Source organism: Carassius carassius, chromosome 16 (assembly GCF_963082965.1).
Source record: "Carassius carassius chromosome 16, fCarCar2.1, whole genome shotgun sequence".
Classification (NCBI taxonomy): Eukaryota; Metazoa; Chordata; class Actinopteri; order Cypriniformes; family Cyprinidae; genus Carassius; species Carassius carassius.
This window is the reverse complement of record NC_081770.1, coordinates 30,005,412-30,030,820: the sequence shown is the minus strand read 5'-3', so window position 1 is coordinate 30,030,820 and position 25,409 is coordinate 30,005,412. Positions and strand designations below refer to the sequence as shown.

General features: G+C 38.1%; 1 protein-coding gene across 7 annotated transcripts in view; it reads left to right on the top strand.

Annotated features, from left to right (window-relative positions):
• Positions 1–25,409, top strand: part of LOC132160095 (NACHT, LRR and PYD domains-containing protein 12-like) — a 164,102-nt gene that overhangs the window by 85,231 nt on the left and 53,462 nt on the right. For 3 of the 7 annotated variants that reach the window (XM_059569818.1, XM_059569814.1, XM_059569819.1), the window contains exons 1-7: positions 5,365–5,681; positions 7,267–7,333; positions 7,413–7,529; positions 7,858–7,965; positions 8,072–8,132; positions 14,517–14,709; positions 14,883–16,647. The exons of 1 other annotated variant lie outside the window; for it this stretch is intronic. In XM_059569818.1, coding sequence (XP_059425801.1) covers positions 7,275–7,333; positions 7,413–7,529; positions 7,858–7,965; positions 8,072–8,132; positions 14,517–14,709; positions 14,883–16,647 — 2,303 coding nt within the window. In that variant the 5' untranslated portion in view covers positions 5,365–5,681; positions 7,267–7,274. Of the gene's footprint in view, positions 1–5,364; positions 5,682–6,849; positions 6,957–7,266; positions 7,334–7,412; positions 7,530–7,857; positions 7,966–8,071; positions 8,133–14,516; positions 14,710–14,882; positions 16,648–25,409 lie in introns of those variants that run through there. 3 more of the 7 variants (XM_059569815.1, XM_059569816.1, XM_059569817.1) reach the window with 3 other exon arrangements.

The following is a 25,409-nucleotide window of genomic DNA, read 5'->3' as shown; positions in this document are numbered from 1 at the left end:
TTTGAAATAAATTATACTGAATTGCTTTAAGTATAAAAGTTGCTGAAATAAGAAGAATACGATGGGGAAATCGAGGAAAAAGAAAAAAGAGGAGGCTGGATCAGAAACAAGAGCTAGAATTGATGAATCAGAGATTGAAGATGAAAGTGATGAGATGGGTTGGACACAAGTGGACGGAGGGAGAATAAAAAGTGTTGAAAAAGCAAATAATAAGAGGAAGAAAGATAATGAAGATGATTCAGTAGGTACAGATGAGAGATAGTGAAAGGGGGGTAATAAGTGAAAGGAGAGAGGAAGTAAAAATGATTGTAAGATTTAAAGAGGGACAAGGAGTAAAAGGGGTAAACCCAATTGAGTTAACAAAGGAGTTGAGGAAACAATCAGGAGAGATTAGGGGTGCAAGAGTACTTCAGGATGGAGCATTATTGGTGATTTGTGATAATGAGGAGCAGAGGGATAAGGTGATGAAAATGAAGGTTGTGTGTAAACAAGTGATTTCAAGTTGTAATCAAACAGGTTGAAAATCATAGGTATGTGGACTAATTACAGGGGTAGCATTGGATGTCACTATGGTAGAGTTGATGATAAATATTAAAGGAGGAAATGTAATTGAAGCAAAACGATTGCAAAGGAATAGGGAAGGGAATAAGGAAGAAAGTCTTTCTGTAATGTTGCGTTTTGAAAGTGGAGGAATGCTACCAAGTAAAGTGATGATTGGATATGTTAGCTTTCGGGTGAGAGAATATGTGCGTGCTCCGCTGAGATGCTATAACTGCCAGATATATGGTCATATTGCGAGTGTATGCAGAGCCAAAAAGAGATGTGCACACTGTGGGGAAGAACATGAGTACGGAAAATGTGGAAGAGGTGTGGAGGCAAAATGTTGTAATTGTGGAGGAGCCCATAATGTGGCATATGGAGGATGTAAAGTGAGAAAGAGAGCAGTAGAAATTCAGAAGGAAAGAGATGGAAATAAGCTGTCATATGCGGAAGCAGTTAAAAAAGTAGACTCAAGGAAAAAGAAAGAGAGTGAGGAGAAGGAGATGTGGAAAGATCAAATCAGAAATGAAGAAAAGGAAAGGGAAAAATCGGATGACACAATGATAGTAAGTAAAAAGAGTTTTGTGTTATTCATGGCAGAGGTCATAAATTGTTCAGCGCAGACTGAAAGAAGAACAGAAAAGATACAGATAATAGTGAGAGCAGCAGAGCGGTTCCTGGATATCAAAAGGGCTAACATGGGAAATGGTTAGAGATGGTCTAACTTTAGAAGTACAGCCTAGTCAAGAATCATGGGATGGACAATAATTTTGATGTTAGTAATTTTACAATGGAATGCTAGGAGTTTGGTGGCTAATGGACTGGAATTTAAGGGTTATCTAAATAAGATGGAGGAAAAGCCAGATGTGATATGTGTACAAGAGTCTTGGCTGAAACCTAAATTTGATTCTGTAATTAAAGGGTATGTTTCTGTGAGAAGAGATCGGGAAGAGGGAAATGGTGGTGGGTGTGTTACTTTCATTAAATCTGAAATACAGTATAGAATGGTGGGGAAAGGAAGAGAAATGGAATATGTGGTGGTGGAGGTATGGAAGGATGATAAGAGTGTTGTAATAATAAATTTTTATAATCCATGTAGACAAATGACATTGGAAGATATGCTGGAGATAGAAGGGCAAAGTAGAGAGAGGGTGATATGGTGTGGGGACTTCAATGCCCATAGTAGTATGTGGGGAGGAAATGTAACTGACAGAAATGGGAAGGTGGTTGAAGAATTGATGGATGAGATGAATTTGATCTGTATGAATGATAGGGGAGGTACACGAGTAGACATGAGAACAGGTCAAGAAGCGGTGTTGGATTTATCTCTTGTAAAAAGTAGGTTAGGGGGAATAATTAACTGGAGGGTATTAAGGAAATGTACTATAGGTAGTGACCACTTTCCTATTTTGATTGAAATGTGTACCAATATGAATAATTGTGTAGAAAGAAGTGAGAGAAGAGAAGGGAGATGGAAGTATGAAAAAGCTAACTGGACTGAATATGTGAAAAGGGTGGAGGAGGGTTTAGACATAAATGAAATAAGAAGGGTAGATGATATAGAAGCTATAAATGAGAAAATTATAGGAGTTATGAAAAACGCAGCAGTAAGTAATATTCCTAAGGGTAAAGGAAGAAGAAAGACAAAAATGGTACCATGGTGGAATAAGGAGTGTGATGAAGCTATTAGAAGGAAAAGGAGAGCATACAAGAAGGCAAGAAGAATGCATAATTATACAGATTTAATCGAATATAAGAGAGAACAAGCAAAGGTTAAAGAGGTGGTAAGAAGGGCAAAAAGACAACATTGGAGAAATTTCTGTGATAGAATAGGGAGAAGTACACCAATAGGAGAAGTATGGAGTATGATCAGAAGGATGAATGGAATAAGGAAAGATATGGAATATCCTGTTTTAAATGAAGGGGAAGTTACAGCAATAGAAAACTGTGAGAAAGCAGAAATGTTTTGTAATACATTTATAAAAGTAAACAGTACGGAAAATCTGACTGAAGAGTTTAAGAGGGAGAGGGAGGAAGTATTACGAGAGCATCCTCATCTATTGGGAAAAAGACAGAAAAGAGATGATATGATGGATGTCCCGTTTGAAATGTCGGAACTAAAGCGAGCGCTGAGGAGAATGAGAGAAACTACTCCAGGGCAAGATAAAATCAGCTATTATATGATCAAGCAGTTAAGTGAGGAATCGTTGAGAGTAATGTTAGAATTCTATAATAAAGTGTGGGAAATGGGGGTGCTACCGCAAAGTTGGAAAGAAGCATTGATATTGCCAATAAAGAAACCAGGGAAGGATCCAAGTAATCCGGCTAGCTATAGGCCAATAGCCCTTACTTCTCATGTAGGTAAAGTGATGGAGAGAATGATAACGGATAGGTTAGTATATTTTTTGGAAAAAGAAGGAAAATTAACACCTTTTCAAAGTGGATTCAGGGTAGGAAGAGGAACTATGGATCCGGTTATGTGTTTGGAAGCGGAAATAAAGAAAGCTCTGTCAAATAAAGAATCAGTAATTGCTGTGTTTCTTGATATTGAAAAAGCCTATGATATGTTATGGAGGGAGGGTCTGATGATTAAGTTGGAAGAGATGGGGGTAGGGGGAAGAATGTTTAATTGGGTTAATGACTTTCTTAAGCAAAGAGTAATAAGGGTGAGAGTAGGAGATACTATATCATCTCCAGGAATAATAGAAAATGGTACTCCTCAGGGAAGTGTGATAAGTCCAGTACTTTTTATAATAATGATAAATGATATATTTAGTAAGGTGGATAGGAGTGTTGGTAGATCACTCTTTGCAGATGATGGGGCTTTGTGGTTCAGAGGGAGAAACAATAAGTTCATTATGGGGAAAATGCAGAAGGCTGTGGATGAGGTAGTTAAATGGTCATATAAGTGGGGATTTAAGCTATCGGTGGAGAAGTCACAAGTTATAATATTTTCCAACAAGAAAGTAGGTAATGAATGGAAGTTAAGGATATATAACAGGAATATGGCACGAGTAACATCAGTTAGATTCTTGGGAATGTGGCTAGATACTAGACTTACATGGAAAGAACATATTGATAAGATAGTGAATAGGTGTAAAAGAGTGTTAAATATAATGAAATGTATGGCAGGACAAGAGTGGGGAGCAGATAGAGGGGCACTTCAAACAGTATATATAGCAATGATAAGATCTGTACTAGATTATGGAAGTATAGCATATGGGTTGGCAGCAAAGTCACAGTTAGAGAAATTGGATAGAATTCAAGCACAGGCATTGAGAATTTGCTGTGGAGCATATCCAACAACACCTATAGCAGCAATGCAAATAGAGATAAATGAAATGCCGCTTAATATTAGAAGACAACAGTTAATGGCTGTGTATTGGACAAATCTTAATAGTCAGAATGAGGTACATCCAACAAGGAAAATATTAGGAAAATGTTGGGAACAAGGAATGAAAAAACATAAGAGTTTTGGGTGGGTGGTAGAAGAAGATATTAAGGAGATGGGGATAGACAATTATAGATGTGTACCAAGAGTAATATATATGCATACTCCTATATGGATTATTCCTCAGCCGGTAGTAGATTTAACATTACTGAAGATAAGACAGAATGAAGGAAATAATGAGATGGAAGTAATGAGAGCAAATGAGTATTTAAGAATAACGTATGGAGATAATATACAGATATACACAGATGCTTCTAAAAAAGGAAGTAGAATAGGAGTGGCAGTCAATGTGCCAAAGTTAATGGTGAAGAAAAAAGCTAGAATTAGTGATCATTTGTCAGTGTATACAGGTGAGTTGATGGCTATTCTGCTAGGAGTACAAATAATTAAGGAAAGGAAAATTCTAAATGCAGTCATATGTTCAGATTCTTATTCAGCAATAATTAGTATTGATAATCAAAAGTCAGAATCAAGACCAGATTTAATCATGGAAATTCTTCAAAATCTCTTTGAATTGAACCAAATTAAAATAGAGGTACAGTTTATGTGGGTCCCAGCGCATGTGGGAATTAAAGACAATGAGGAAGCAGATAAATTAGCTAAACAAGCAGTAGATGAAGAGATGGTAGACATTGAGTTACAACATAGTTTAAAAGAAATTAAATCAGTAATAAAAGAGAAAATGAGTAAAAAGTGGCAACAATATTGGGATAATGAGAGTAAAGGGAGACATTTATATGCAATACAAAAGAAAGTGGGAAAAGGTAGAAAAAGAGGGAGAAATAGAAGGGAGGAAAGTATAATTACAAGACTAAGGGTGGGACATACCGGTTTGAATAAAACATTACACTTAATATCTAAGCACCCAACAGGTTTGTGTGAGAAATGTGGACAGAGTGAAACTGTAGAACATGTGATTATTAATTGTAATGGGTATGATGAAGAAAGAGAAGTGTTAAGAGAAGAATTATGGAAGAATGAAGGGAAAGAGTTAACATTAAAGAATATATTAGACTCAGATATAGGAAATAGTATGGTTAATGTGTTGTTTCAGTTTTTTAATAATACTGGTTTAATGAAGAGAATATAGGATTAATATGTATTTAGGCTTGTAGAGAAAGGTAGAAGATGTGGATGAGTATAGTGTGAGACAGGGTAAGTAGATTTGGAGGTAAATAAGGTTACGGGAGTTAAAGGGAAGTGGGGTGGAAGCTGGAGGAGCTGAACACGCAGCGCCAGTGTTTTTTTTTTTTTTGGGGGGGGGGAGGGGGTGATTAGAAATGTTTCTGAGCCAAGATCCAAGCTACCGGGTGATGGCAGTAATGCACTGTTAAGTGCGGTTGCCAATAAAACAAAAGAAGAAGAAGAAGAAGAAGAGAACGCGAATCGGAACAAAACCGTGTGCGTCATTCCTTCGGACTTCAATCTTAGAAACAGCCGGATATTTATTAATCTTTGTGCTACCTGTGCTAAGTGGTTGGTCCGTTTGCTACGACGAAATCGGATATTTTTTTAGCAGATTCAGGAATCGTTTGTCCAGCTCAAATGTAGAGAGGAGTGACTCGTTTGGGCTGTTCCCCAGATTCACCACGGCCTGCAGAGGACGGACTCGAGACTCTTCAGGACCTGGGACCACGGTCAAGATTTACACACGGACAGACGGAGGATTTTTAAGGACCACCTATCTGAGGTCTGTTGATGTTGAATCTTTTGGAGGAAAGTGACCAACGATTCGAGGCCTTCACATGTAACATTACTGTTTCAGAGACGGAGTTTGAGGTTTCACTTACATTATCACAGTACTGAGTGTTTAATATCTGTTTTGACTCGTTTAATCGAAAGGAGGTAGACAGTTAACATTTGTAACAAGTGAACTGATTATTAATTGTTCTGTTTATGGGAAACAAGTTCAGTTGAGAGTCATATGGGTACTAACGAGTAATGCTGCGTTCCAGGAAACCCGTGTTTTTCCAACCTTCTTACCGTGAAAGTGCACCAGAACGGCAGTCAAACCAGTAACTTCTAGTAACGGGTCATTCTTAAACGATTCATTAATTTAGAATGAATCTTTAATGTGACTCGGGAAGAACGAGTCGTCTCGGGGAGTGATTCGTTCATTCGCGCATGCGCAAAATACACAGACCCTAAGCGTTACCAGAGAATGTTTAATATGGCCGTAGACGGGCTCTGGCGTTACCACTGCAGTCTGAGCCGGAAAGATAATTGATTAGTCTATAATTATTATTAATGGCAAGGTACCAAAGATAAAATTATAGAGAATGTCAATATTGCATACAAAGAGGTGACATTACATGCAAAGCACCATTTACAGACGTATGTAAACATAATAACTACACAAATAAATAATACTAAACGAAAGAAAGCTTTTACAATATAAATTAAAATAAATAAAGATTTTTTGGAAGATGAAATAGTTTGGAAATTGGAAACCCACTGATAGATATTTATATATACATACATATATATATATATATATATATATATATATATATATATATATATATATATCAATATATAAAGGATTTTGATGAATGAATTTAATAGCTTCTAGTGATGAAAATAATAACTTCACCTGTTTGTAAAGAAGCTTGTAAATTAATTGATCTTTTAAAATTTTGTTGTCACGTGACAAAAGACTTTTGTCAGTTAAAGAGTAATTTCTGTTTCCCAGTGAGAACCAATTGAGTGATTCATTGTATTTGAGGTAACTGACATTTAACTAATAATTAAATTATTTTTGGTGTCTGTGAAGGAAATCAATTCATGGGTTATAACTTTAAATATTAAATACTGAAATTAAATTCTAAGAGTAGATTTTAAACACTTTATGGTTAGTTTTTGACACTTAAACTCCTCCTTGTCAGGAGACTCATGAAAGTGAAACTATTACAGCGAGGTCTGTTTTGTCGTATGAGGAAGTAAACTACATTAAGAGAAAAACACAGTGAGTTTCACGATTTAACAATCATCTTTAATAGCTAAAATCAATCCTGACTGGTTTAAAGTGAAGTAAAACAAGCAGTGTCAGATATTTGTTTAAATGACATTAGCAGATAAAACACAGAGTCTGTAAATCGACATATTAAACTTTTACTTTCATTTTAACACAGTGCTTGTCTGAATTAGTTATGCTGTTTGTGTATAATTTGATTATATGTAAATATCAAGGAGTCAGTCCTGATGTCTGATTACTGAGATTGATTAATGTCTGATTCATAACTGACTCTGTGATCAACATCTGGATCTGCTTTTAGATGAAACCATGGCCTCCAGAATGAATCTCTCTGAAGAACATGACACACAGATAAAGACAGTCAAGAGGTGAGAAAACCTGAAATGTTTCACATTTTTAATGCTCAGAAACAATAAATGCACACTACAATATCATGTTCATTTATAGTCAGATTCAGGGGCGTGGATCAGATTTATCTGAACACATGGATGTGTCTGTGAGGAAAAACCCAGCGATGGATGTTTCAGATCTCTGCAGAGAGGAAGACTCTTCTGTTGAGTCCAGGTGAGATATTATGAGTCTCATATTTACTGTAGCTGTGGTGTGTTATGGATATTGTCACCAGCTGTCTCTGTTGCTGCTGGATGTGTCTGTGTCTTTATCTATATGTGTGTATTGGTCCATTTTATTCTGTAATATATGAATGAAAAGAGCACATGGGGCAGATTCCTTTTATTCATAGAAAAATAATACTTTAATCTTTTAACTCTCGAGTCACAACAGACTCCTCAAGTGAAAGATGAACATTAAAGGGAGATTGAAACAGTGAATGTGTTTCTGTCAGAGCAGAGTGAGATTTTCAGAAACAGTTTGTATTTCTGTTATATTTCAGTCTGTGTCAGAATGAATCTCCTGAACCCAGCTGTGTGTCCATCAAGAGTGACGCGTCTATGAGTCAACCAATTTATTTCAGCTCGGGAGACACATCTGCTGATCTGAGGTGTTTTTTAGTTTACTGTATGAGAAATATAAATGATATTTATGATATTCATTAATTTACTGATGTGTTATTATTACAAAAATATTCAATATTTGTTTAACTACAGTCAAAAACATAAAGGACCAGAATCACAAACAGCAAAGAAGAACTTAGACTCCATTTTTAAGGTTGGTTTTGTGTGTGTGTGTGTGTGTGTGTGTGTGTGTGTGTGTGTGTGGTTAACACAACAATCCTCTGGGTAAAAGTATTAAATGAAATCTGTGAAATTGAAATCTGTGAAATCCTCTCTGTATGTTGTAACTTAAATGAGATTGAGAATCATAAATTCTTAGTACAATGTTTAATTCATTGTTCAATAATAAGAACATTAACTACACATATAGTAATTAATTGGGCTGTTCCCCTTTAAGAATTCATTGCCCATAATGCTATTCAGGTTGAGAGCTCACTAGAAGTGAACGTTGTATGTGTATACTGCTAAAGCAAACTCATTCTCTGTAAAACTGTCTGAAACTACAGTAAACCAGTTCTTTGTTTTAATTCGAGTCGTCAGAGTTCATTATTGCTTGTTAAGTGAAGAAGACACGACAAAGTTTGGTGCCGAAACCCGGGAATCTAGCAAGCAACATCCGAAATGGCAGAGCGACTTGAAAGATTAATCAGAAAACGGAGAGCTGTACGCGCTTCCACAACAAGACTTTTACAAGACATCGAAACAGAGGTAGACAAAGAAGATCCGGTCATTGAACGATTACGTGAACTGTTAGCCCTGTTGTCTGTAAAGGAGGAAACGCTGCTGGAGTTGGATGTTGGAATTGAGGAAGGGACGGACACCGATGATTTGGAGAATGAAATCGCTGATGTTGAGGAGTATAAAGAGCGAGTCATCACCGCGAAATCACGCATGCACCGAGTGATACAGAGAAACCGGGAAAGTAGCAGACCAAGCAGCACAGAGCCCTCGCTGCACAGACAAACAGTTAAGTTGCCCAAGTTGATTATAGACAAGTTTAATGGTGAAATCAGTCAGTGGCAAGACTTTTGGAATCAGTTTGAAACCGCTATTCACAAGAATGATGCGCTGAGCAAAACAGAGAAGTTTAATTATTTAAAGACGTACCTAACTGGCGCTGCTTCAAAGGCAATAGCGGGACTGATGTTAACAGACAGTAATTATGATCACGCGATCGAGCTGCTGCAGAATCGGTTCGGAAGAAAAGACCTGCTTGTTAATGCTCATATGACCAAACTACTGAATCTCTGCCCAGTAAAGAAATCAACCGAAGTCACTGCTCTGAGACAACTTTATGATGAATGTGAAGTACATATCCGCAGCTTAGAATCGCTGGGTGTCGCATCAGAGGCTTATGGCAGCTTGTTGTGCCCTGTCCTGCTACAGATGATTCCAGATGACATTACTCTCCAGTATAGTCGACAGAGAGGAACCAGTGATGAATGGAAAGTCTCAGAAGTTATGGAATTCCTGCAAAAAGAGATTCTGAGCAGAGAAAGAACCATGCAGCTGATTAAGCCATGTAATTCCAGAGACAGTCAAAGTTACCAGAAACCAGTTAAAAGACAAGACACATCATTTGAAATGAAGCACAGAAAACACAACATGCCATCAGCTGCAGTACTGCAAACCACCAGTCAAAGAATACAGAACTGCCTTTTCTGTGATAGTGCAGCACACAAAACGGAACTGTGTCCCGAAACTGATATTGCTGCACGAAAGGACAAACTGATGAAGATGGGAAGATGTTTCATATGTCTTGGGCCAAAGCACATCGCAAGATTCTGTAAGACTAAAATGTGCTGTAATATATGTGGAAGCCGACACCACAGTGCTGTATGTGAAAAAAGAGAGACACGTACTTCTGACACTGATGATAACAAGGACAATGTAGTTTCTTCCTTTGCCTCCCATACAGTAAAGATACAGCCCGGTAAACAGAACAACACTGTACTGCTGCAGACTGTAAGAGCATGTGCAGAAGGACCTGCTGGATGTAGAAGCATTCGCTGCTTACTGGATGGAGGCAGTCAGAGAAGCTTCATCAGTGAAAGCACAGTGAGAGCTTTAAAGTTACCTGTGATCAAGCAAGAAACAGTCACTCTTCATACTTTTGGCTCTACAGCACCAGTTACAGCAAAGCGCAACACAGTAAAATTAACTCTGCAGAACATCTGGAAGAAGGGACAGAAAATTGAAATCGAAGCACTTGAGACACCCCAAGTGTGCACTGCCGTGATGAAGATCCCAGGTGAGCACATCCAAGCAGAGCTGGAACGAAAGGGCTTGCAGTTAGCAGATTATACAGACGACAGCACTTATGATACAGAGTTGTCGATGCTGATTGGTGCCGATTACTACTGGCGTATAGTGTCAGGCCGAGTAGAAAGAATTACAGATGCACTTGTAGCCATTGAGAGCATCTTTGGATGGTCAGTGCAAGGCCCAGTCAAAATGTCCAGTGTTGCTGATGCAGCTTGCATGCAAATACAAGTTACTGAAGACTCACTGGTTTCAGAGAGTCTGAAAGCTTTCTGGGAAATAGAGTCGCTCGGTATCACCATGAAGCAGACAGACAGTCCTGAGGAAGAGGAGGCTCTTCACAAGTTTGAAAAGACAACTCAGTACAAAGATGGAAGATATGAAGTTGAACTGCCGTGGCGATCTGACAAGCCGGAACTTCCAGATAACTACAGAATAGCAAGGAAAAGATTTGAAGGTCTTAAGAGAAAGCTGGAGTCAGATGTAGTGCTGTGTCACCGATATAATGAAGTTGTGAATGATTACCTTGAGCAGGGCATTGTCGAAGATGCGGTGGAGGAGGAGTCATCTCCGATCACTGTGAAATACTATATGCCTCATCATGCTGTTCTCCGCGAAGACAAGGTAACAACAAAACTCAGAGTAGTGTTTGATGCCTCATCACATGACACAGACTCTCCATCACTTAATGACTGTCTGCTTACTGGTCCTAATCTGAATCCAGATCTGCTCAGTATATTAATCAAGTTCAGACGGCATGCGATTGCATTTACAGCAGATATCAAAAAGGCTTTTTTGCAGATTTCTCTTGCTGAGAAGGACCGAGATGCTGTGCGATTTCTCTGGCTCACTGCACTGCCTCATGAAGTCGAAGGTGAGAAGCTGCGTGTACTACGGATGACTAGGGTGGTGTTTGGAGTATCTCCCAGCCCATTTCTCCTTGCAGCTACAGTGAGAAAACATTTGAATAAATATGAAGCCCAACTTCCTGAGGTAGTCAAGATAATAAAGGATTCACTTTATCTCAAGTGCAAGTGACTTAGAGAATGCCTTCTCCATAACTGCTAAAGCCAAACAGATTATGTCCACAGCTGGCATGGACCTTTGCAAATGGACAACGAACTGTCCAGAGTTGAAGGAGAAATGGAAAACAACGATGAATGAACTTGGACCAGAGACAGAGACACCAGGAGCTGTACTGAAGGTGCTAGGTTTGGTGTGGAGGACTGAAAAGGATGATTTCGTCTTTGATCTGACTGCACTGCTGGACGCTGTAGCAAAAAGAGAGAATACCAAAAGGAGCGTTCTGAAACTCTCTGCTTGCATATTCGACCCAATAGGCTTTCTAACTCCTTTCACTGTGCGGGTGAAATGCCTTTTTCAAGAGATGTGGATACGAGGCCTTGGCTGGGATGAGGAGCTGCCTACAGATCTTGTACAAGAATGGCAAAGCTGGTGTTCAGAACTTCCACAGATCCACCAAATAGGCATTCCCCGCTGGTATGGAATTAAATCTGAGCACAAGCACGATGCACAACAACTTCACGTGTTCTGTGACGCAAGCGAGAAAGCTTATAGTACAGTTGCATACTTGCTGCGAGAGGCGGATGATGGAACAAAGATCACGTGCCTAGTTGCTTCAAAGTCCAGGGTGGCCCCGCTGAAAAAGATGTCCCTGCCACGTCTTGAGTTGATGGGAGCAATGATTGGAGCAAGACTAGGAAATAGCTTGCTAAAGCCTTTGAATATGGAGCTACAACAGGTTCACCTGTGGACAGATTCAATGATCGTACTACAGTGGATTCGCAGTCCAGCATACAGATGGAAACAGTTTGTGTCAAACAGAGTAGCTGAAATACAGTCTTTAACCAACCCGGCAATGTGGTCTCACTGCAAAGGCAAGGCCAATCCAGCAGATCTCCCAACCAGAGGTCAGACCATAGCTAATCTGAAGGAAAGCGGACTGTGGTGGAGAGGACCCCCATTTTTGATTACCCCAAATCTGTCTGAAGAAAATGATGACAATCAGAGTGTCGAATATGTGATTAATGAGCTAAAACAAGTTCAGCAGATCAGTGTGCAACTCAGCAGCAACAGTGATCAAAGTGAAACAGAACCCGTGCTAGACTTGCAGAAGTACAGTAAACTCAAAGTATTTCGGGTCACTGCTTGGATTAAGAGGTTTGTGCACAACACAAGTTCAAACTCAAAGAGAAGAGGTGAGTTGACTGCAGAAGAAATGTTTGAGGCTGAGAAGTACTGGATCAAAGTGACACAAGTTTGCAGTTTTAGTCATGAGATAAGTGTGCTGAAAGCTGGTAAAACCCTGAATTCAGATTCCAAAATCAGAGATTTAAAACCTTTCCTTGACACTGATGAATTGCTCTGTGTTGGAGGCAGATTGCAACAGTCAGACTTCAGTTACAGAGAAAAACACCCATGGATTCTACCTAGCAAATGCAGATATTGTGAGCTGCTGATCCAGTACAGCCATGAAGTTACCATGCATTCTGGTCTAAGAGACACTCTTGTACAAATAAGAAGTAGACACTGGATTTTGCGAGGCAGACAACTTGTAAAAGGTATCCTGTCAAAATGTACTGTTTGCAAAAGATTTAAAGCAAAACCCGCACAACAGGGCACGGCTCCAGTCCCACGAGACAGAATAACAGAGACCCCTCCATTCGCAGTGACCGGTATAGACTTTGCAGGTCCACTGTATGTGAAGAATGATCGTGTGCTATGTAAGGCTTATGTTGCTCTGTTCACATGTGCAGTCACCAGAGCAGTGCATTTGGAGCTCGTGTCAAGTCAGTCAACAGAAAGCTTCCTGTTAGCACTTAAGCGATTTGTTTCTAGAAGAGGATTGTGCAAGGTAATTTATACAGACAATGCCAAAACTTTCAAAAGAGCAAACCAAGACCTCAGTGAGCTGTGGCGAGCCATCAAAGATCCACAACTGCTGGAATACTTCTCAGGGAAGGGCATCAGCTGGCGCTTCATTGTAGAGAGAGCGGCCTGGTGGGGTGGATTTTGGGAAAGGCTAGTGAGGTCTGTAAAAACGTGCCTGAGAAAGGTGCTAGGAAGGGCATCGCTCACCTTTGAAGAAATGACTACCCTTCTCACAGAAGTAGAAGCCACACTGAATTCCAGACCCCTTACCTTTGTTCACAATGAAGCTGATGAGCCGCAACCACTGACACCTGCTCACTTCCTGGTCGGTGAACGACTGACTTCACTGCCGCCAAAACCATTCCCTGCGGACCATGATCATACCACTGTGAGTAAGGAAGAGATGACAAGGAGGTGGAGATACAGAAACAGACTCATGACCAATCTGTGGAATCGTTGGAGGAAAGACTATCTGCTAGACTTGAAATCTGCACATTATTGCAGCACACAGAAATCCACTGTGCTGAAAACAGGTGACATTGTTCTTATAGGAGATGCCAACATGCCAAGACAAACCTGGAAATTAGGAAAAATTGAAGAGCTGTTTCCAGGCAGAGATGGCAAAGTTAGATCCTGTGCTGTTAGAACATCCACAGGAACTGTACTAAGGAGACCCGTTCAGTTGCTTTATGCATTAGAGATTTAAGTTGATGAACAGTTGTTCATTGGGGGGGAGGATGTTGTAACTTAAATGAGATTGAGAATCATAAATTCTTAGTACAATGTTTAATTCATTGTTCAATAATAAGAACATTAACTACACATATAGTAATTAATTGGGCTGTTCCCCTTTAAGAATTCATTGCCCATAATGCTATTCAGGTTGAGAGCTCACTAGAAGTGAACGTTGTATGTGTATACTGCTAAAGCAAACTCATTCTCTGTAAAACTGTCTGAAACTACAGTAAACCAGTTCTTTGTTTTAATTCGAGTCGTCAGAGTTCATTATTGCTTGTTAAGTGAAGAAGACACGACACTGTAATAGTCATATTTACTTTCCTCCACACACGTAAGATAAGTTGTAGACCAATATAAAGCAGATCAATGTCCACTAAAGTAGAGAAGATGAATCCATATGTAACCTGACTGCTGCACAAAGATGAACATCAATCTAACAAACAGCCAATCCAGTCAAACTCTCTCTTTTAACCTCAGTATCTGTAGACGCTGATGTTTGAGCATACAGTGAAGTTATTAGCAGATCTGATATAATTCAGTGATGTTTATTAATATTCATGCTTTAACTATTGTGTATTGATCCTTTGGTTCACCTTCTCTGTGACTGAATGCAGGTTTATTGTTTGAATATTTACTATGATTTCAGGAGCTTGAGCACAAAATCATCTCTGAGTTAAAAAGCTTTAAGAGACTAATGAGTCCAGATTACCCAGAATGCTCTGAAAGAGACCGTTATGATGATGAGGGTCATAACAGAGTCAGAGAGGGTCTTCTGAAGATCACACTGCTCCTCCTGAGGAAGATGAACCAGACAGACCTCGCTGACACACTACAGACCAGTAAGAGCTCTGGATCAGCAGATTATAGCCTGTGTTTTTATTATCAGCCTTCTGTCTTCAGTCACTAATGTTCCTGAATGTCACGACACAATCTAATATCTAACATATCAAACCTAACAATACATTTCTAATATATTGCTCTGCCAATAACAACAATTATTTCCTTTGCTCAGAACTGATGCATGTGTATCAACAAAAACTCAAATCCAGACTACAGGATAAATATCAGAGACTCAGTGAAGGACTGTCCAATCATGGAGACTCAACACGAACACTGAATGAGATCTACACAGAGCTCTACATCACAGAGGGAGGCAGTGGAGAGGTCAATAATGAACATGAGGTGAGACAGATTGAGACAGTGTCCAGGAGACCAGAGACACAGGAGACACCAATCAACTGCAATGACATATTTAAACCCTCACCTGGACAAGACAAACCCATCAGAACTGTGCTGACTAAAGGAGTCGCTGGGATTGGAAAAACAGTCTCTGTGCAGAAGTTCATTCTGGACTGGACTGAAGGAAAAGCCAATCAGGACGTTCATTTCATATTTCCACTTCCTTTCAGGGAGCTGAACTTGATACAGAAACATCTCAGTCTTGTGGATCTTCTAAACCACCTTCACACAGAAACCAAAGAATTAAAGTCAGCAGATTATGAGGACTACAAAGTCATGTTCATATTTGATGGTCTGGATGAGTGTCGACTGCGTCTAGATTTCAGAAACAGTCGGAGCTTGTCTGATGTGACAGAATCAGCTTCAGTGGATGTGCTGCTGACCAACCTCATCAAGGGGAACCTACTTCCTTCTGCTCTTCTCTGGATCACCTCTCGACCAGCAGCAGCCAATCAGATCCCTCCTGAGTGTGTCCACCAGGTCACAGAGGTACGAGGATTCAACGACCCTCAGAAGGAGGAATATTTCAGGAAGAGAATAAAAGATCCGAGTCTGGCTGAGAGAATTGTCACACACATCCGATCATCAAGAAGTCTGTTCATCATGTGTCACATCCCAGTCTTCTGCTGGATTTCAGCCGCTGTTCTGGAGAGGATGATGGGTAAGGCAGAGAGTGCAGAGATCCCCAAGACTCTCACACAGATGTTCACACACTTCCTCATCTTTCAGACCAAACTGAAGACACAGAAGTATGATGGGAAATATGAAATCGATCCTGATCAGGCTAGAAAGACTATTCGGTCTCTAGGAAAACTGGCTTTTGAACAGCTGGAAAAAGGGAACCTGATCTTCTATGAGGAGGACCTGAAAGAGAGCGGCATTGATGTCAGAGAAGGGTCCGTGTACTCAGGAGTTTGTACCCAGATCTTCAGAGAGGAGTTTGGACTGCAGCTGGGGAAGGTGTTCAGCTTTGTTCATCTGAGTATTCAGGAGTTTCTTGCTGCTTTATTCAAGCTGCTGTCCTCTTCTGAACAAAACACAGGACTGTGGAATGTGTTCAGGTCACCAATGATCAGTTTACTGAAGAGAGAAGTGGACAAGGCCTTACAGAGTGAGAACGGACACTGGGATCTTTTCCTCCGGTTCCTTCTCGGTCTCTCACTAGAGTCTAATCAGACTCTCTTACAAGGCCTCCTGAGAAAGACAGTAAGCAGCTCTGATATCAATCTGGAAACAGCTGCATACATCAAACAGAAGATCAGGGAGAATCCCTCTCCAGAGAAATCCATCAATCTGTTCCACTGTCTGAATGAACTGAATGATCGTTCACTAGAGGAGGAAGTGCAAACATACCTGAGCAGAACAGATGTCTCTCGTCTCTCTGGAGTCTCTCTGTCTGCCGCTCAGTGGTCAGCTCTGGTGTTTGTGCTGTTGAACTCAGAAGAAGATCTGGATGAGTTTAATCTGTGGAAATATGATCGATCAGAAGAATGTCTTCTGAGGCTGCTGCCAGTGATCAAAGCATCTAGAAAGATTAAGTGAGTATTTTACAGTGTCTTTGTTTTATTGACTTTATTTTATACAGTAGGTCTGTGTTTCTCTGCACTGTTTCTGTATATTTTGAGCTCTTTCTTATTTGACACACTCAGCTAACATCACAGATCGCTCGACTAATGATCTGATGAGTTGAATCAAGTGTGTTTGATAAGAGAGATTCATCCAAACTCTGCAAAGTTGAGGTGTCTTCAGGAACAGGGTTGTGACTCTGATTTTACAAATATTGGATTGAGATCATCATCAGTCACTTAAAAGTTGCATTCAGGTTTGTTGGAATAAGTAAAAATAATTACATTTCAATCTAATAATTCATAAATGATTCTTAGTAAAACTGAGGAAAAAGTAAAAGATCAATGACACTCGAGGAACAACAGATGCATGTAATCATGTGACATTCATTTATTGTGCTGCCATTTTACTTTTTTATTATTATTATTTATTTCTCCATAAAAAAAAAGTTAAAAATAGAAATATATTAACATGGATCAGACTAGTTTGTATAGTTTCATGACCAGTGGTGGTCAGTAATAGAGTGTCTTTACTTCGTTACTGTACTTAAGTTCATTTCTCAAGTATCTGTTCTTTCCTGGCGTAGTTTTATTTTGAGTAACTTTGACTCGATCATGATTCTAGACTCTCTCTCCTCCTGCACAGGGTCATGCAGCCGCGAGACTCTGATCAGAGTGTGATTGCTTCTGTGTCCTGCAGTCTGGATAGGCTTTTAGTTAATGTGCTTTGATTTTTTTAGTTTAATTACAGAGATAGATATAGTACAATTTGATTTGATTCACTTGTTGTGGGGCAGAGTTAGTCTCTGTGAACAAGGTTCGCTCGCTATCCTCAATCCTGGTTGTTATTAAAATGCAAGCTGAAAGATATTATTTGACTTTTAAATCTACACCACTGCTTTTACTTCACTACATTTCATAAAACATATCATTACTTATCACGTGCTCTGAGACGCAGAAGCGGTGTCTCATTCAAGAACTCACTGATTCTTTTCAGTGAACCTTTTAAATCGGTTCTCAAACTCAAACCGCACCAAACGATTCATTCAGGAATTAGAATGATTCGATTGCAGCTGTTCTCGAGTCGACAACTCACTGATTCAAATGAACCGTTTAGTGCGAGTCTCCAGTGAACTGAATTCACAAGTAAGAACCGGGAGATCTTGTGAGCGCGCGCGACTGATGCTGCTAAAAGTAAGTTATTAATGTCGAATTATAGGATTAATTAATGAAACTGAAAATCATATTTAGGTCAAAACTGTCAGTTGTTTGTGAACTAAATCTGCTGTAAAGGGTGATCTATTCAAGGCCACTGAAATGCGTGAATTCAGACACATCAGTCATTGTCTCTCATGTTTTAGGTAAAAAAAAAAAAAACTTAAAATAACACAAATTAATGACAAAAGCTTTATTAGCCCTATGTGACGTGTGTTTTCATATTGTTTATCAACAGTATACATTTTTACATTGTTTGGATTAACAAGCCGAGTAGACAGATATGAATGTTTCTTCATAATCATACTGAAAATGAGTAAATATTGTTAGCTGATGCTAACTGTCTAGCTAACAAGCTTGCTGGTGCTAAATTGAGGTAATCTTTAGATATAAAGTCCAAGTATTTTTATTGAACTTCCTTAATACAGATAAAGGAGGCAGAATTTAATTCAATCTTTGTGTATTTTATTTACAGACATGGCTAAAAAACATTACATGTGAGAAAAGACATTACAAAATCTTTTGGAAAACAAAAAAAAACATTTACATATTAGATGTGAGCATGGTGTATAATTCTAACATGACGCCTTCACAACAATACTTGGACACATATTTAGTCAGCTGCAAATATGTCTCGACCCCAAAAAAATTCGTACAAAATGTTTCTCAGTGGTTTACAGTAGTATCAAATGTACTTAAAAACATACTAAAAGTTTACCAAAGTTTGACTCCAAGAAAGGCTCCATTTTCAAAATGGCAGCCGCCAGGTCTTTAAAATGACCATTACTCCTTTGAGCCTTATTTACGGCGGTCATCATTAAAGATCGCGCCATAAAATGACTTAATGTGTTTACATGAATGGGGCTATTTTTACAGTACGATGCATTATGAAACAACCCGAACAACACTTGTGCAGAGTAGACGTGTGACGACCTAACAGTTTACACTTTAAATACTTCACATTTACTTATTCACATACTACAATTCATGCATCATTAATCATTTAAAAACATTTTAAGGATATTTTTATTATCTATCATATGGTTATGATTATATATTTTCTAGTATTGATTTTTTTTTGTCACATACCTACTTAATGTGTTTCACACCAAAGGGGCTATTTTTACAGTATTAATGTGTTAGGTAAGGTTGAGTAGTTATTTAAACAAAGATAAATACTTTAAAAATATATATTATTTTTTACCTTCAATGTTAACAAGCAGGCAACGGATTTCACCCTCGGAAAACGTATGAAATTGAATATGTTTGAAAATATTGGTTGGCAAATATGTAAACATCTTTTTAAACAAGAAAATTATATTGATTTAAGAGAATCAGGGCCAATATCTTTGTCAGTTTATGTTATATTTGATTTAATCACACCGACACAGGAGGTAATTACTCAACTCGATGCATTATGAAACAACCCGAACAACACTTGTGCAGACGTGTGACGTGTGCAGACATAACAGCTTATTATTAACAATAATATTCATCGCTGAAAATCCCCTTTCACATTCAGCTGTGCTCACAGCCAGTGTATCTACTGTGTGTTTTAATTTCAGAAGACCCTCTTTAATTGCCATGTTTGGGTTTTCCTTGTAGTCCCTGAAACCTTGTTTGACACTACAGTAGTTCATTGCCAGACTATCACACAGCTGCCTCAATTCTTGTTCTCCATACAGCTGTGGCACTGGAGAGGGCCAGGTGTCTGGTGACAACACATTTATTTGATCAAAAAGCTCCCGCTCATGCTCTGGGACCATCCTGGACTGCATGCTACAACTGAGTGCATGAAAAAACTTTTCCTGATTGATTTTTATGATTAAACCACGTTAAGCTTTTTCCTCACAACAGGCTCTAATGAAGCAGACACGTGTAATGTCAGATAACATTGTAACAACGTCGAATTGTGAGACGCGTCAGGCTGTTCAGTCACTGAGAGAGGACGTTCTGACTAATGTTTGTGTAATGCTAGATAGACCTATATATAACCCCCTTTAGCATTTAATGTTGTGAGGTTAATTTTGAATTAGTCGGATGTTAGATAATTATATACTTTTTAAATAGTTTATTTTTAAATATCAAATTGGTTTAAAAAAATCTGAACATTTTAGTAACTAAGCAGAATTGTATTAGGTTTAGTAACAACAATTTATATTGTTTACACGGTGCAATTTCTGATGAGCTACTTTTTTATTGCTTGACACAAATTTTATGATTTAAATTCAGTTCAGTGCTTGTGATTTGATTCAATATTGACTCATTTGGATAAATATTAGGTAGGCTACACAAGATAGGCATTCATTTTTCTCAAGACAAAACAAAGACATATAATGTTTCAAAGTAATGCAAAAACAAAAGTGCTGCATGGGGTATAAAGTCTCGGTGCTCTTTGGTTGTGGGATAATAAATCTCTGAAGACAAGAACTCCAAGGCACTCGAATATCTCAGTGAAAGAATTAAAAAGCCTTTATTACATTCTTGGCTTGCTTTTTTAAAAAATTGGTGAGAGGTACACCTACGCGTTGCGGCTACATGCCTTCATCAGGGTGTGTATTACAAACAATGTCTCAGTTCATTTAACAGCAGCTAATTAATCAAATTATTAAAAGCAACTCAAAGAGAGAGGTAAAAAAAAAATTCAAAGAAATGGTACAAAGTCTAACTCTCCGTTTAAGCCTGGAAATGTAGTTGCTTTCAATGTATAAATCCAGAAAGACTCTCTCTGTAACAACCTATTAGTCCTATCTCATCCCCTGATTGATTTCGGGATATGTTCAATGCCAGTAATTTTTAATGTACTTGGATTACCATGATTCGCATCTCTATAGTGTAGGGCCATAGGGTATAATGGGTTGCAAACTCTAATCGCATTTTTATGCTCTGCTAATCTGGTCTTTAATTTTCTTGTAGTCATCCCTATATAGAAACAACCACATGGACACTCCAACTTATACACCACGAATGAGGTATTACAATTAATAAATTATCTTATTTTAAATTCAGAACCAGAGGTTACATCTCTAAACACACCAGTCTTAACCATATTATCACAATGATTGCAATTACCACTAGTGATGCACCGAAATGAAAATTCTTGGCCGAAACCGAAAACCGAAAAAGAGAAAACCAAGGCCAAAAACCGAAACCGAAACACCGAAAGAAATTATGCCAATTATTCCATTGCATTTATTGCTATGACCATGTACTAACTTTACTAAAATTAAGACATTGCAATTGCATAAATTAATATTAAAGTTTCAAAGATAATTACAATTACATAAATTATAAAAAACATAAAACTACATAATTACAAATTATGCAATATTTATTAAGCACATTGCAACAATGCACAGTATAAAATAAAATTCAAACTAAAAATGTATCCCACTCATGTGAATATTAAATAATAATGTACAGGCCTACTGGCCTGCAGAAAGGTTTTAAAATGAACTGTTCTCTCATAAAAACAAAGTGCATTTAGGTGAAGTGCATTTGAAATTGTTCTCTGTAGGACTAGAAAGTGCATTACTTCTCCAGTAGGCAAGACTGTTATCACTTCTGGGGATGGGGACTTCAGACAGATAACCATCTAGCTGTTGAGCAGTTGAGCTTGTCATCTGCCTGACATTTGAGAAATATTTGAGAGAGTGTATTTAAATAGGGGCAGGGCATAAATAATTTGTTTTATCAAATTAAAGCAGAAATCTAGCAGAAAATCTAGCAGAAATATGGCTACAATCTGATATTATGTATGTATATGTATATATATATGTGTGTGTGTGTGTATATATATATATAGGCTACTGTAAATAAAATGTCACATATATAGTAGCCTAAGAACTAGAACAATAGCCAATGTATTATTATTTGAGGCACTTTCTTGCAGAATTTCACTGAAAATATCAGACAACGAGGGTGAATGCCAAGAGACGAGTCTTTTTTCCGCGCTCTGATCTGTCTCCTGCGCTTGGCGCTTCTCGTGCGCGCTGCCTTATTTCCGCATCCAAGTAATGATCTTTATAACGCGGATAAAGCACATTCGCGATGAAGTGCAGAGGATCCGAAAAGATCTCAGTGAGACGTGTGCTAACAGACTCTATAAGACTGTACCTTTCTTTGTTCTCACTTCGTGGTCCGTCTCAATCTCTTTGTTAGGAGACGCTTTAGTGCTGCGAATAAAGGAATAAGAAGAGAGAGAATGTTCTCACTGGTGTGAAGTGAATGTCGCGGGGAGCTCGTGGTCTGCGCTATGCAGGTGCACGTTCAGGTCGCGGTTTCTGTTTGCGTCATCATCACAACATTTCGGCCGTGTTGTTTCGGTGATAAAAGTCTTTCGGCCAAAAACCGAAAATGCTCTTTTGGGCCATTTTCGGCCGAAAATCTTCGGTGGCCGAATATTCGGTGCATCCCTAATTACCACATCTGTAATTTCCTACACTTAAGCCTAACCAGGTATTTGATTTCTTAGCTGGAAGATGACTTCTCACAAGTTTATCTTTGATTGTAGGTGCTTTTCGAAACGCAATGGAAGGAGATTCAGGCATGACTTTCTCTTTAATTATCAAATGGCGGATTCGCAAATGATCGCTTTAGTATACAATAATGATATTAAATAGTGGGGCAAAAATTGGCTGCCAGGCCACCAGGAGTTGTCCCGGTTCTCCCGGTGTCCAGTCCGCGCCTGATTTCCACAGACACGCAGAACGTGCAGGAGTCATATATTGCATTTTTGGTTCTTAATATTCACAGACACTAGTCCATGTCATGTTTTGATTCAAGTGTACTGACCTACTTTTGATTTAGTCATCCAAAATGTGGCATATTCCGTCCGCGTTTTTATGACTGGATTCTACGAACCAGACTGTATTTCCGCATCCCAGAAATTATTAGGGCGGTATGTCTCAGAATAGTCAGTGCAATTTGGGAAAGAAATCAGTTAAATCTGTATGTGGATGTGTGTAAATATTCAAATGTAATCCCCTTTGTAATCGTTAAAAATTTCATAAGTAACTGTAATTTAATTACTCATTTTTTCGTAGTAACTGTAACTAATTACAGTTACAATATTTTTGTAATTAAATTACGTAACGCCGTTACATGTAACTAGTTACTCCCCAACACTGGGTATTACTCCAAAAAAGGTCACTGACACGCACGGGTATACCTCTTCCCGTCGTGGCAATCTGTCGCGCTGGTCGTGTTTGACCATTTGTTTGTCGGAAGTAGCAACAGTAACTAAGGGGGGCGGGGCTCAGCGAAAGGCTAATTAGAATGATTCGATTGCAGCTGCTCTCGAGTCAACAACTCACTGATTCAAATGAATTAGTGCGAGTCTCCAGTGAACTGAATTCACAAGTAAGAACCGGGAGATCTTGTGAGCGCGCGCGACTGATGCTGCTAAAAGTAAGTTATTAATGTCGAATTATAGGATTTATTATTGAAACTGAAAATCATATTTAGGTCAAAACTGTCATTTGTTTGTGAACTAAATCTGCTGTAAAGAGTGATCTATTCAAGCCCACTGAAATGCGTGAAGTCAGACACATCAATCAGTGTCACTCATGTTTTAGGTAAAAACACAACACGAAACATTAAAATAACACAAATTAACGACAACAGCTTTATTAGCCCTATGTGACGTCTGTTTTCATATTGTTTATCAACAGTATACATTTTTATATTATTTGGATAAACTAGCCGAGACAGATATGAATGTTTCTTCATAATCAAACTGAAAATAAGTAAATGTTGTTAGCTGATGCTAACTGCCTAGCTAACAAGCTTGCTGGTGCTAAATTGAGGTAATCTTTAGATATAAAGTCCAAGTATTTTTATTGAACCATCTAGATAGATTAGATCTGGGGGAAAAGACAGGATGTGATGTTCAGAACATGGTAACTACAGTCAGTGGTTAAATTGGCTTTTGTAGGAAAGGGGAGCCTTATTTACGGTGCTCATCATTAAAGATCGCGCCATAAAATGAGGTATGTGTGACAAACTGACCTATATACGCACGAGCGCTTTGTTCCCAGCAGGTAATCAGCGCCAGACACGTCGGTGACTTAGGAAATCTTTCCTATCTTTGCTTTGTGAATACTTCTAAAGCCCATATACCAGTGACGTAAATTACGTCCTCACGTTGAGTTTCACGTTCGAATTTATTATATATATATATATATATATATATATATAGATATATATATATATGTATATATATATATAGATATTATTTTTTTTTTCAGAAATCAAGACTTTCTCAGGTAATTGTTTCATGATTTAATAATGTTTAGAAATATGTATTGTAAAACAAAACAAAAGTTTTGAGGAAGAACACACATTTTTTTTAGCATTCGCATGTGTTTTTTTTTACGATCCGCAAGTGACGTTGGTCAAAAGCAGATTCGGCCATTCAATCATATTGGCTTCCAATACTTCTCCCGGTTTTCATCAATCCGTGCAGTATTTTTCAAAGTAATCATACAGAACGAAGGTTTAGAATCTCTAGATTACATTATTGGCATGATTTTGTCAAACATATAAATAAGTACCATGGATGGTTATGTATTTGTTTAGGAACAACTGTGCTTCTGGCTGCCTGCTAGGTCATGTGACCCGTTTCTAGCAATCTGATTGGCCGAATCTTACAAACATTTCAGCCCATGTGTGCTGTATTATTCTGCACAGAGTTGGTAAAATTGAATTATTTTCACAGTTACTGAAATGTCTTTTCTTTTTTTCTTCCAAAAAAATTAAAGCAGCAAAAACAACAAAATGTCTGTAGTACTTGTAGGCTTACAAGTATATATTATATACAAGTGTATATTTCTTTTTGAAATATAATATAAATATATTATACTTAAAAATAAATAAATATAATAATATACTTTTGATATAATATGATAACATATTTTTAAAAGGCTGATTATTTTGATTTGATATGGAAATTTATGCGTGGATTGATGCTCTCGGTTTTATTAATTAGTGGTTAATTAGAAATAATAAAAATGTTATATATACCTTTTACAAATAGATAGTCTTAATCTTATTGGGCTTTTAATTACCTACACGGTGGTGTTTGAATTATGCAAATAGACCAAGAAAGGAGGAAATTATAGATATTAAAGATATTTTGAAGTGTTTGATCAAGCGGAAGAGGTCACAGTTTTTCATTGTGTTACTGTTATAATTAGGTACAAAAATGACCCCTAATTGACCTCCATAACTTTCTTAATAACTATCCGATCTTAATCATTTAAAAAACATTTTAAAGGTATTTTTATTAAGCAGGCAACGGATTTCACCCTCGGAAAACGTATGAAATTGAATATGTTGCCAAATATTGGTTGGCAAATATGTAAACATCTTTTTAAACAAGAAAATTATGTTGATTTAAGAGAATCAAGGCCAATATCTTTGGCAGTTTATGTTATATTTGATTTAATCACACCGACACTGGAGGTAATTACTCAACTCAATGCATTATGAAACAACCCGAACAACACTTGTGCAGACGT